This window comes from Hypanus sabinus, chromosome 16, assembly GCF_030144855.1.
Source record: "Hypanus sabinus isolate sHypSab1 chromosome 16, sHypSab1.hap1, whole genome shotgun sequence".
NCBI lineage: Eukaryota > Metazoa > Chordata > Chondrichthyes > Myliobatiformes > Dasyatidae > Hypanus > Hypanus sabinus.
In genome coordinates this window covers 21,300,127-21,312,990 of record NC_082721.1, presented here as the reverse complement: position 1 = coordinate 21,312,990, position 12,864 = coordinate 21,300,127, and the positions used below count along the sequence as shown (strand labels likewise).

At 43.0% G+C, this 12,864-nt stretch overlaps 1 protein-coding gene and 1 non-coding gene across 3 annotated transcripts in view; both read right to left on the bottom strand.

The window, feature by feature from the left end:
* Positions 1-4,070, bottom strand: part of LOC132406057 (hydroxysteroid 11-beta-dehydrogenase 1-like protein) — a 37,988-nt gene extending 33,918 nt beyond the window's left edge. The window contains exon 1 of one of the 2 annotated variants that reach the window (XM_059991244.1): positions 3,736-4,070. In XM_059991244.1, the coding sequence (XP_059847227.1) occupies positions 3,736-3,784 (49 nt within the window). In that variant the 5' untranslated portion in view covers positions 3,785-4,070. Of the gene's footprint in view, positions 1-165; positions 380-3,735 lie in introns of those variants that run through there. The other variant, XM_059991243.1, reaches the window with a different exon arrangement.
* A 3,705-nt stretch (positions 4,071-7,775) lies between these two features.
* LOC132406597 (U6 spliceosomal RNA) lies at positions 7,776-7,879 on the bottom strand. Its single transcript, XR_009516202.1, has one exon. It is a non-coding gene; the product is annotated as a U6 spliceosomal RNA (small nuclear RNA).
* Positions 7,880-12,864: the final 4,985 nt, after the last annotated feature.

Genomic DNA, 12,864 nt, shown 5'->3' with positions numbered 1-12,864 from the left:
ACAAAGCCGTAATAAAAATCCTTTACCAGCTAACTAATGCTTTGATAACATATAGAAGATTATTTACGGCAAGAAACTTAATAGGAGTATATTGCACAATTTATTAAGCTCCACATCAATTTAAAGAATGAGTGTTTTAAAGAGCAAGTATTCTAAAGAACTTACCAGGATCAAAGGTATCTCTCCATAACACAGCTAAGATACCAACTGAGATTGTTATAATAATAATAATTTTTGTTAATCTTGCCATTTCCACGTCTTCATATAATTACTGCCAAGCAGCAAATGCTGCGATAGTTAAAACACCAACTGAAGAGGCAGGCAACAGAAGAACAAAAGTGCGCCAGTCTATTTTCTGCCAAGTGTAATTTGACCTAATCTTTTCATATTTTTCTTCCTAGTTTGTGGGCGGTGCTGGCAAATACAGTATTGTCAGCCAATCACGAGCTCATATCAATGAAAATATTATCTTCCCTCTCATTTTGAAAGGGAGACACCTCTTTTTCCCTTATTAGGGAGAGGAAGAGCCTGTTTTTATGTCAGATTACCAGGTGAATGAGTAGTCTTTGGGATACTGCAAGTCTGTGTCTTTATTGATGCTTTGCTGCACACTTGAGTGTTCAGTGGGGGGTGCTGATGCTTTTTTTGCTGGTGGGGAGGGGGGATGTCATTGCTTCGCTGTTGCTTATGTATGGGAGGGGGAGCTGGGGGGCTTTGGGGTGCTAACATTTAACTGTCATTCATTCTTTGGGGCACCCTTCTGTTTTGTGGATGGTTGCAAAGAAAAAGAATTTCAGGATGTATATTGTATATATTTCTCTTACATTAAAAGTGCCTTTGAAACCTTTGAACACCCCAGCATTAAACACTACATCATTTTCAAGACCACAACTTGCATTACCAAATACAATTTGGGGAAATTTCATATAATGGTGGGTCCTTAGTGGCCACTTTATTAGGTACACATGCTCCTTAATGCAAATATCTAATCAGGCAATCATCTTGTAGCAACTTAGTGCATAAAGGCATGCAGATATGGTCAAGAAGTTAAGTTGTTGTTCAGACAAAACATCAGAAATGGGGAAGAAATGTTATGTCAGTGACTTTGACCATAGACTGATTGTTGGTGCCAGACAGGGTGGTTTGAGTATCTCAGAAACAGCTGATCTCCTGGGGTTTTCAGGCACAACAGTCTCCAGAGTTTATAGAGAATGGTGCGAAAACACCATTCTAGTGAGTGGCAGTTAAGTGGGTGAAAATGCCTTGTTAATAAGAGCAGGCAGACAAAAATGGGAAAATGGCCAGGCTGATAGTAACAAATAAGCACACATTCAGCTGTCCTTTTCACTTGACTGTTAGCCAGTGGTGGAAGCTGAAAGTGGAAGTGACAAGCACTCCCCACTAGACGCGTCACAATGGCAGTTTTGATACACCTGCCAGCACATAGCCTTTTCAGCAGCAAGCCTCAAGTAGTGCCTCCTCACTGGCGATACACAACAACTGAACTCCTTTCGGACTCAGGCTGAACTACAGAGGATGGGGAGGAGGTCTGGCCCCTGTACGCAAGGCACACAGGCCTGCCAGTGTGTGGGCATGCCCCGGTGCTCGAGGCCAAATCCCGAGCTATGGGTAAATAGCCTCACTGTCTTGTGGTAAGCCTTGGGAGAGACGAAGGCTATGGGAGTAAACCTAGACAGCAAATCTGGAGTGCAGCCCCTAAGGCAGCTAGATGTCATTGAACATCCTCCACACAGCTCTTGCAACCAAGCTGGTGCCAAATGTATTGCCTCATAAGCTTTCCTCTGGACTACACTGGTGAAGCTGAGAGGGGCTTCCCGAAGATCCCATTTAAATTGCCTAGTCCCATGCACCTGCACCTGCACCATAACCCTCCATACCCCTCCCATCTATGTGCCTATCCAAACTTCTCTTGAACATTAAAATCAAAATCACATCCACCGCTTGCGCTGGCAACTCATTCCACACTCTCACCAGTCTCTGAGTGAAGAAGTTTCTCCTCATATTCCCCTTAAAAATTTCATCTTTCACTCTTAATCCATGACGTCTAGTTCTAGACTCACTCAACCACAGAGGAAAGAGACTTTTTATTCACTCTATCTATACCCCTCATAATTTTGTTTACCTCTATCAAATCTCCCCTCAATCTATTTGAAAATAACGTTGGCACACTACTAAACGTACAGTGTAAGGGCAGAAGTAGCACTTGTTCTGCTTACAAGGATAAGTGCCAGGAGGGAGATCGGTGGGAAGGGATGGGTGGGACGAGTGCTACACCTGCCCCTACACTTCCTCCCTCACCACCATTCAGGGCCTCAGACAGTCCTTCCAGGTGAGGCGACACTTCACCTGTGAGTCGGCTGGTGTGGTATACTGTGTCCGGTGTTCCTGGTGTGGCCTTTTATATATTGTTGAGACCCGACGCAGACTGGGAGACCGTTTCGCTGAACACCTATGTTCGGTCCGCCAGAAAATGCAGAATCTCCCAGTGGCCACACATTTTAATTCCACGTCCCATTCCCATTCTGATATGTCTATCCATGGCCTCCTCTACTGTCAAAATGAATCCAAACTCAGGTTGGAGGAACAACACCTTATATACCGGCTGGGTAGCCTCCAAACTGATGGCATGAACATTGACTTCTCTAACTTCCGTTAATGCCCCTCCTCCCCTTCTTATCCCATCCCTGACATATTTAGTTGTTTGCCTGATCTCCATCTCCCTCTGGTGCACCCCCCACTCCTTTCTTTCTCCTGAGGCCTCCCGTCCATGATCCTTTCCCTTCTCCAGCTCTGTATCACTTTCGCCAATCACCTTTCCAGCTCTTAGCTTCATCCCACCCCCTCCGGTCTTCTATCATTTCACATTTTCCCCTCCCCCCACTACTTTCAAATCTCTTACTATCTTTCCTTTCGGTTAGTCCTGACGAAGGGTCTCGGCCCGAAACGTTGACAGCGCTTCTCAGTTCTAGGATGGAAGTTGCTTGTCCAGTTTTCCTCTGCCCCACCGCTCCCAGGATACTGTACATCATCCCAATGTACGACTAGCACTATTGTGGTCAGATCTGTAGAATTACCATTGTGTTCTGGCTGCTTTTCTCAACCTTGTGCTTTGCTTCAGAAGATATTATTCAATCATTTACTCATCTCCACAGATGTCTTAATATAAGTGTCCATGCTTTCTCACTTAAGTATTTTCCTAATTTTAATTCACCATAAACACTCAGATTCAGCCATGTTTAATCATCTTACATTTCTCATTTTTATCAGCTAGCTGTTTACTCCATTACCAATCTGGTACCTGCTTGAGTTCTGTTACCTTGGCCATACTGGATAGGCCAGTTAAACTTTATTAGTCATTTGTAATCTAGATTTACTTAGTCTCTCTCAAGGCCAAACCTGTGACTTGCAACAAATAGCAATAATATTCCCAAAACAACAATTTTGCATCAACATAATGGTTTCATCCTGAAATATATTCATCACTTCTCTTTACCGTAAACCTGGGCTATTCAGCTCTTTAATCCATCAGGGGTCTGACACATCTTGAGTAGGGACGAAGCTTAATTCAGTATGAACATACTGCACAAGACATCCACAGCTTGTTTGATCTCTCTCAATGACCAATATCCTTTGAAACATGCTGCCAAACTGTTGAACTAAGCAGACAGTGTTATAAGAATTAACACTTAGCAGTCAGATCTCTTACTTACTTACCGCCTATCACACCACTGGCATTTAGGGCAGCAATGAAGGTTCTTTCCATCCCTGGCCATGTTCAAGACTTCCTTCATCATGTTAATAGCTTCCTCTCGGTTTTCACTATTGTCAGTTACATAAGCCCCATGTGAATACTCAGGAATACTGTCACACTCGGATATAATTCATTGCTGTTTCCATAACGGTTTTGTTTGACCAGTCCAAGTTGTTAGCCCTGAGCTGAACTCCCACACCTGGAGGACCGGTGGACCACTCTTAGGCTGGCCTCTACCCTTTGACCTGTTTGGCATGGGTGATCCTACCAAGAGTCAAAGCATATAGCCCTGACTCCAGCCAGCATAGCTCTCTGGGTCACTGAGGCACACAAGCCTCCAAACCCAACGAGAAGGTTGTGGTTCTCTACGAGATGATCTCAAGATGCATGTGATTTACTTCCTCGCATGAGGAGTTTCATTTTGGAGTTTCATTCCACTGCGTTGCAAGTTGTCATAGCTACTTTACAGAAAATAACAGCTATCCACACCAAAGGTCGGCTGGTGGCACAGTGACATCAGCACCGGTCTCTGGAATGGAGGTTCCTGAGTTCGAATCCAGTCGGGCCGTTCCCGAGTACACTTTTCATCCGTGCTGGGTTGAGTGGCGAGCTCGCAACTCGACCTTGGAAAATAAAGAAAAATACTGTGAAATGTCTGTGTGAGGAGGGGCGTGCCACACAATCTTTCGTTCCGCGCCTTGTAAGGCATGAAAATGCCCGACGCCGGCCTCTCAGGCCTGAGTCGATGTCATCATCATCATCACACCAAATAGGTCATCACACTTATTAGGGCTGTTGTCTCCTGATAGGTTAAGAGATTGTTTAATCTCTTTTTCATTTTCTTGACTGATATCATGTCTCCTCTACTGTGTGCTTCACCTTAAACTGCACATGTGACCTTTCAAGTTCAAGTTTATTATCATTTGACTGTACATGTATACAGCCAAACGAAACAATATTCCTCTGGACCATGGTGAACCGGGAGCCTTGCACGTCTCAACCACCTCAAGAAGTGTAAATGCTGCTATGTCGTCTCCACTATTGAGGCCGTGTTGTGAGTCCAGGATACATCATCTGTTATGTGCACACATCAATGAACTTTGTGCTCTTCAATCTCTCCACAGCAGAGCTATTGATGTGCAATGGAGAGTGGTTGACCTGCACCTTCCTGAAGTCCACAATCATCTCTTTTGACTTGTCCATGTTGAGACTCAGGATGTTGTGCTCGCACCATTTGACAGGTGTCTCTGTAATATGCCAACACATCATTGTTGCTGATGAGGCCATACGCTGTTGTACCATCAACAAACTTGACGGTGCGGTTTGAGGTGGACCTGGCAGTGCAGCTGTGAGTCAGCAGCGTGTACAGCAGCAGACTGAGCAGACAGCCCTGGGGGGGGGGGGGGGGGTGCACCAGGACTCAGAGTGACGGAGCTGCCAACTCGGACTAACAGGGGTCTTTCTGTCGAGAAGTCCAAGATCCAGTGGCAGGAAGGGTCCCAATGAGGACAGTTTATCCACCAGCCTAAGGTGGGGTGATCATGTTAAATGCCAAGTTGAAGTTGATGAACAATGTCCTGGCCTATCAGACATGGTTTTCTAGGATGCATGGACGGCCGAAGCTATGGCATCATCAGTGGACTGGTTTGAGTGCTGGTCGAACTGGAAAGTGTCCGATGTAGCTGGAAAGTAGGATTTTATATGATCCATTACCTGCTGCTCAAAGCACTATATGATTGCTGAAGTTAATGCCTCTGGGTAGTAATCCTTTAGCCCAGTTGCCTTTGCTCTCTTGGGCACCATAATGATGGTGGCTACCTTGAAGCCTCCAGGAACAGTGGACTGTTTTAAAAAGATATTAACGAAGTCCATTAAGACCTCTGTTAGCTTGGGCACACAGTCCCTAAGCCCCTGACCAGCCCTGCAGATTTGTGAGGGTTTACCCTGGCTAGGATCCTCCTCACTTTGGCTGTGGCTAGACAGGGTGCCTGTGTCTCGGGGTAGAGGGGTCTTTCCTCAGTTCATCATCTAGCACTCAATTTGCCATTACTCTTCTGTGCTGTTAACCCTTTCAATCTTTCTTCAGATGAGCTGGTCTGCATTCCTCCAGACATTAATCAAAGTTTTCTTGTTTCTCATTTTCCCCTCTCACCATTATTATGCACCAATGCCAAATTTTCCAGTCTAAGGTATTAGTTTACTTTATGAGATATATTCCTGAATGAAAAATGACAGGGGAAGCAGGTCCCATTGCTGAATTGTTTAAATAATGGGGGCATAGATTTAGAATTTTGGCCAAAACATATGAAGTGGGTGTGAAAAATAGCTTCATTACAGAGAGTAGTTATGATCAGGAACTTACTGATGTAACAGTGATAGTAACAGGATCAACCAGCACTTTCAAAAAGCAATCGACAGTTCCCTTGCATGGACATGTGGTCATGCATCCCTGTGTTGACGGCTAGAGCTTTGGATCAATGTACTCAATGCCTCAGTAATTTTCAGAAATCAATGGAGATCAATGGGTCAAATTTTGAAAGTTGTATCCTCTCAATGTTCTTGCCTCCCACATACTTGGCATTCACAGAATGCTTTGCTGGAAATAGCTCGTGTTATTACTCCGAGACCTGTTTAGGTTTTTGCCATATTCACAAACAAGTTACATAAAAGACAGGTGATGCTTTGCTTATGGTACTGGGAGGCTGGGTGGCCGTGAATAACACACATGAGAGATGGAGAGGAACAAATGGGCAGCTGTTTATTTTACTTGTAAATCATCCACCCAGAATGCCCTCTCACATTACTTTCAATATGTAACACACAGGGAAGCTCGACAGCAAGGGTCAAAACATACATGAATACATATCATATCCTTCTCCCCCTTACATTAGAGGTTTTTACCCCTTCCCATACACAGACCAGCTGCTGAACTATTAACATTCAAATTCAATACAGTCTATTTTTTAAACTATATAAAGATGGCAGACTGCCTCTATTCCCAGACATAACCGTAGGGATTATTCTGCCCCATGTACTGATGCTTAGTCGCTAAACTAGAGATTTAATCTGTTCCTTGAGGGTATTGACAACCTGGGAATGGCACCAAAGTCTTTTTATTTCTTGGAGGTGTACGTATAGATCTTGGCTTGAGTACCGCATTGTCAGTAGGGGACACCACAAAACTCATAGGTGACGCAGGACGAATAGTCTTGCCGATTAAGAACTGGCGTGTGATGAGTCTGACTGCCATGCACTGACTGACTGACTGACACCTAGAATATCTGGGGATGGAGGCTGCATTGCAGGAGCAGTACATTTCAGGGGGATTTGACTACAAAGGCAAGGTTTCACTTGCCTTCATACTGTTCATAAGAACATAAGAAATAGGAGCAGGAGGATGCCATCTGGTCCATCGAGCCTGCTCCGCCATTCTGATCTGATCATGGACTCATCTCCACTTAATCCCATAACCCTTAATTCCCCTACTATGCAAAGGCTGTAAGCTAGTTCACTGGCTTATTGAAAGCAGTCGTATCAGCGTCTTTTTTATTGCGTTTGTTTAGGACCAGATGATGCAGTTAGAGTCTGTTCTACCATGGATGGGGTGGCAAGGTTCCTCTCAAATTCCATTTTGAGACCTTTCAGTTCTGTTTCCACCTCTTCTGCAGACAAAAACACTCCCGTCTGAGAACTTTAGTTTCTCCTTGTTGGCAGTGAGAATGGTCAGCAGAGGTTTCACATCCACATTTGCTTTATACAGTATTTCTAAAATATGAACCTTTTTATTAATCTCTTTATTATCTTCTTGTGATGGAATGAAAGCAAAGTAGTTTCCAAGCTGTGAAACAGGACTGGCAACCTCTGCTCCAGACTAGCAAGTCACTCAAGCAATGTTCCCTTTAAGGTGTGCATGCACACGCATCCTTTGCTACCAGCCCACAAAGGAATTTAAACTGTGCACAAAAGGTTGTCACCTTCTGTCTCATTGGCATGTTAGGCATTTAAAAAAAAATGCTTCACGAATTTGCGTGTCATCCTTGCGCAGGAGCCATGCTAATCTTCTCTGTATCGTTCCAATCTTAGTATATGTACTGCCGAAGAGAGCACAGCATATTTTATGATCACACGCAATCACATTTCCTTTTCCGGTTTCTGATGCGGACAGCGTTGACAACATGGAGTTTGCGATGAATTGTCTGCAGACTTTAGAACTGGCTCATTTATACTTTTTTTTTGAAGTAATGATTGATTCACTGTGCCGAATTCCAAATAAGCAAAGGGTGTGAAGTGCAAAAGAACTGCTAGTTTATTTAAAGCAGAATGGCTTAATGAAACAGTAGAAACTGCTATACAGAAAGCTCATGAGGTCAGGAATGTGCAGCTACGAGAAATATTTATGTACAGTACAGAAACTGGTGTTATCTGTGTGTATTGTCATGATGCAAAAGTTACTGGAGAAGTTGCAAATGAGAAGAGGAGTGATATTTGGAAACTCGACTTTTTAAAGCATTATTTAGCAAGCAAATCATATATGGATGGTGTGCAAAAACTCTGCTACAGGCCTACTACATATGTTCTGTGAGAGTGCAGATGAATGAGAGCAAAAACAATCAAGCCCACAGGAGATTAAGGTTCTTATTGGCAGTGTTTTGCTAGCTGTTAAAATTAATACCTCAGTATATAAAATTCAGTGTGCACGTTGTCATCACTAGGCAAAAGAATTTCACAGCACAAGATGTTTGCACACACTGGTCATTACAAATTTGAGGGAACATTGCTCTCAAGTTCTTCTTGTGAGGTAGAGCGCAGGCTACTGGAGTGACTACCTGGTCTACTTCAGTTACTTAAACAACCATTGACTGAACCAACTGGATGACTCTTCACCAATTACCTCTTCAGTCATTGATACTAGTCCAGGTACATTATTATTCATGTTGAAGAACTCATTGGGGTCAAAGTCCCCCAATGAGGGTTTAGGAGGACTGCTTCCTGGGTAACTTCTTGGTCAGCTTTTGATGCAGAAACAGTAGTTATCTCTGCTTGGACAGCACCATTGCATTCTATACCTTCTTTAAAGGTTCCTCAATCTCTTTGCCTGTCTTGGATCATCCAATAGCACTTTATCATCAAAGCCTGTCAGCTTTATTGTTTCTGATTGACTAGTGGGGCTAACAGAAAGCCATTTAGTTTCCTCTTCAATATACGATTCTCTGCTCACCAGTGATACTGCAGCACCCATGTCCACCTGCACCCTATCTGTGACCCCATCAACCATGGGATCACCCAATAGCCATCTTTGTGTCCTGAAACAGATAAAAAATGCAAAGCTTCTTCAACCACAGAATGAAAGTCACTCAGTCCATCCTGAATATGCTCCATCTTGTTCATGTTTCTATTTGTTTTTCCAAATTTCATTTTCCTTTATTTCAGTGTTTTTGGTTGTAGTGCCTTTTCACTTTTACAGGCACATTCAGTATGTTCCTTTTCACAATCTATATACTTATATCAGCATCCTTTTGCTGAATTCCCAGTTTTGCCATGAGCTACATTGATTTCCAATAAGTGTCTTACTCTTAAAGTCAGTAGAACTTTTATAAATTTGGGATGATGCACTTAATGGCTCTGCTTCTTTAGCTGCCATCTCCATAGATGTACTAATCTCAAATGCCTTCTATAATGTTAGTTTGCCTTCTGTAGGCAAACTTTTCTGAATTGCCTCACTTTGCAAACCACAGACAAATCTATCATGTAACATGTCATTTAGCGACTGTCTGAAATCACAGTATTCAGACAATTGCTTCAGCACCGCCACCAACTGTGAAATAAACTCACCTTCCTATGAAATCTCAACCTCTCAGTAATAATCAAAGGTTTAGGTGAATAGTGGTCCTTTAAGTCTTAAACTATGTCCTCATAAGGCTTATCACCAGACACCAGGCAGTGAAGAAAGCTAATGGCATGCTGGCCTTTATAACAAGAGGAACTGAGTATAGGAGTAAAGAGGTCCTTCTGCAGCTGTACAGGGCCCTGGTGAGACCCCACCTGGAGTATTGTGCGCAGTATTGGCCTCCAAATTTGAGGAAGGCCATTCTTGCTATTGAGGGAGTGCAGTGTAGGTTCACAAGGTTAATTCCCGGAATGGTGGGACTGTCATGTGTTGAAAGATTGATGCGACTGGGTTTGTATACACTGTAATTTAGAAGGATGAGAGGGGATCTGATTGGAACATATAAGATTATTAAGGGATTGGACACGCTGGAGGCAAGAAGCATGTTCCCGCTGATGGGTGAGTCCAGAACTACAGGCCACAGTTTAAGAATAAGGGGTAGGCCATTTAGAACAGAGATGTGGAAAAACTTTTTCACCCAGAGAGTGGTGGATATGTGGAATGCTCTAACCCAGAAGGCAGTGGAGGCCAAGTCTCTGGATGCATTCAAGAGAGAGTTAGATAGAACTCTTATAGATAGCAGGGTCAAGGGATATGGGGAGAGGGCAGGAACAGGGTACTGATTGTGTATGATCAGCCATGATCACAGTGAATGGTGGTGCTGGCTAGAAGGGCCGAATGGCCTACTCCTGCACCTACTGTCTATTGTCTATTAGCTGGATGTACTAGACAGTGTAATAAATGAAATGCTTTTGCACCTATCACAGACGGAAAAGTTGGAACATGAATATCATCTGAAATTTGATTTCCCAGTGCAAAATATTCAAATCTTTCAGTATATGAACACCAGGGCTCTGTCATTTCATCTGTTACGAAGGATGAACAGCTCTGATGGTGCAGAGTTGCCCATGTTCCCCCCCACCACCCCCCCAAGAGAATCGCAAACCGTTTCTGTTGCTATGCTGCTAATGAGAGAGAGATGGAACAAAAACATGCTGGAATTGGAACATCTGCTACAGGTAAGAGAGAGATAAAGAAGGGGGAGAGAGGCTTGTTGACTCACCATATTATGACTTCTGAAAGACTTATGGCTTCTGAGAGGATTGTTTACCTTACACTATTCTGTTCATTAAAATTCCTCAGTGGACAGCCGGAGTGGGCTGGTTTGATGGACAAAGCCATTCAAAACTGATTGACACCTGAGACCCCATGAGTGGGGATAAAAGTGAGGTCTGGGGAGACACCCCTCAGACACCCAGGAGACACACTAGTGAGCACTGCTTGAGTATTGCAACCCAGGTGAAGGTGTGGGGCATCGAAGACTGAACACGGGATTGGTCAGTTTAACTCATAATGCTATAGCAGGGCCGGTGGGGGCTTGTGTGTGTGTCCGCCCTTGCCTGGGTGACGAGTCCACCACAGAAGAATGGTCCAGCTGAAGGACAGAGGTGTCATACCCGAATGGCCACAACACATCGACGGATCAAGAACGTAAAGGAAGGTTTGACTGACTGTAGCTGTCACTGTTTGCTCTCTCTCTCTCTCCAACAATTACAACACAACGACCAACATCTACCTCAGCACGTATGAACTGAACTTTATATTCACCTATAACAATTCATTATCCCCCAGACATCAATAGAGCTTGTTTATTATTGATTATTATTATACCCACACTTTTAGGTTTAGTATTGCTAATGTGTATTATCTATATATTTGCATTGTTGATATTGATTTGTATATTTTACTAATAAACACTGTTTGAAAATAGTACCACCAGACTCCAACAGATTCTTCTATCTTTGCTGGTAAGACACCCAGTTACGGGGTACTTAACACATCATACAACCGGATTATTCCCAAACGATGCCGCCATTTTCAATCACAATCGCCTTCCAGAAAGGTTAATTTTTCTCACCTGTTTTTCTCCGTCTCTTATTTGATCTAGTTAACTGTCCTATTTTCGTTTTCTCTCCTTGGATGCTTCACCAACCATGTTTCCTGAGGCTGCTTTTTCTCGTGGCGTGCGCATTCACTTGCCCGCATTAAACAGTTGCATATGGACCTTCCTTGCCGAAGGGGACAAAACAACAAATACCACGTGAGGACTTGGCACCTTGTCGTCAGATGTTATGTTTATGGTACTGAGAAGCCGGGTGGCAACGAGTAACACACAAGAGATGAAGAGGACAGGAACAAATGTGCTGTTTTTAAGTCATCCACCCAGAATACCCTCACATTACATTGAATATGTAACGTGCAGAGAAGCTTGACAACAACCCGTATGGGTCAAAATATATATGGATATATATTTATATGTATGTTTTATATATATATAAAACAGGTGACAATAATAAACTGATTTCTATTCCAATACTACAGATGCAGAAAACCTGAAATAAAGCAGAAAGTGCTGGGATACTCAGCAGGCTGGTCTGCCTCTGCGGAGAGAGAAACCAAGTTTACATCTCAGGTTTGTGACTTTTTATCAGTACTGGGAGAGATTAGAGAGAAAGTAAAGGTTAAGAATGCAAAGAGAAAAGTGTTAAAGTGGAAGGTGGAAGAGATTAAGAGACAAAAAGGATAATGGAGCCACACAAAAGAGTCAAAGTCAAAGGCAGAGTGAATTTATTATCATAATTATAAACTACCTTGAGACTAATTTTCTTGAGGTCTTTACAAGGAAACACCATAGAATTTATAAAAAACTGTATGTAAACATAGGACAAACAACCAATGTGCAAAAGAAGATAAATTGTGTAAACAATAAACAAACAAATAAATAAATAATAAATACTGAGAACATGCCAGATCCACTTTATTTGTTTATTTTGCAGGAGGAGGGATTTGGGGGTTGATGTACCTGTTCCGTTTTGCTGTTTTTTTGTGGGAGGAGGGATTTGGGGGTTGATGTGTCTGATCCGTTTTTGTTCTTGTCTTTGGCAGGGAGGTGGGATTTGGGGTTGATGATCATGCTGCCTTTCTTTTCTTGGTTTCATGGTAACTTGGAGAACTGAAGAATTCCAGTGTTGTATACTTTGATAATAAACAAACCTTTGAACATGAGCTGTAAGGTCGTTGAAAGTGAGTCCGTCTGTGTGCAATCAGTTCAGAGGTGAGGTGAGTGAAGATAACCACATCACTTCCGGAGACTGATTGTTTTAGGGTTATTCTGCAACTATTCCTCCACCTGATAGTGTGGTAC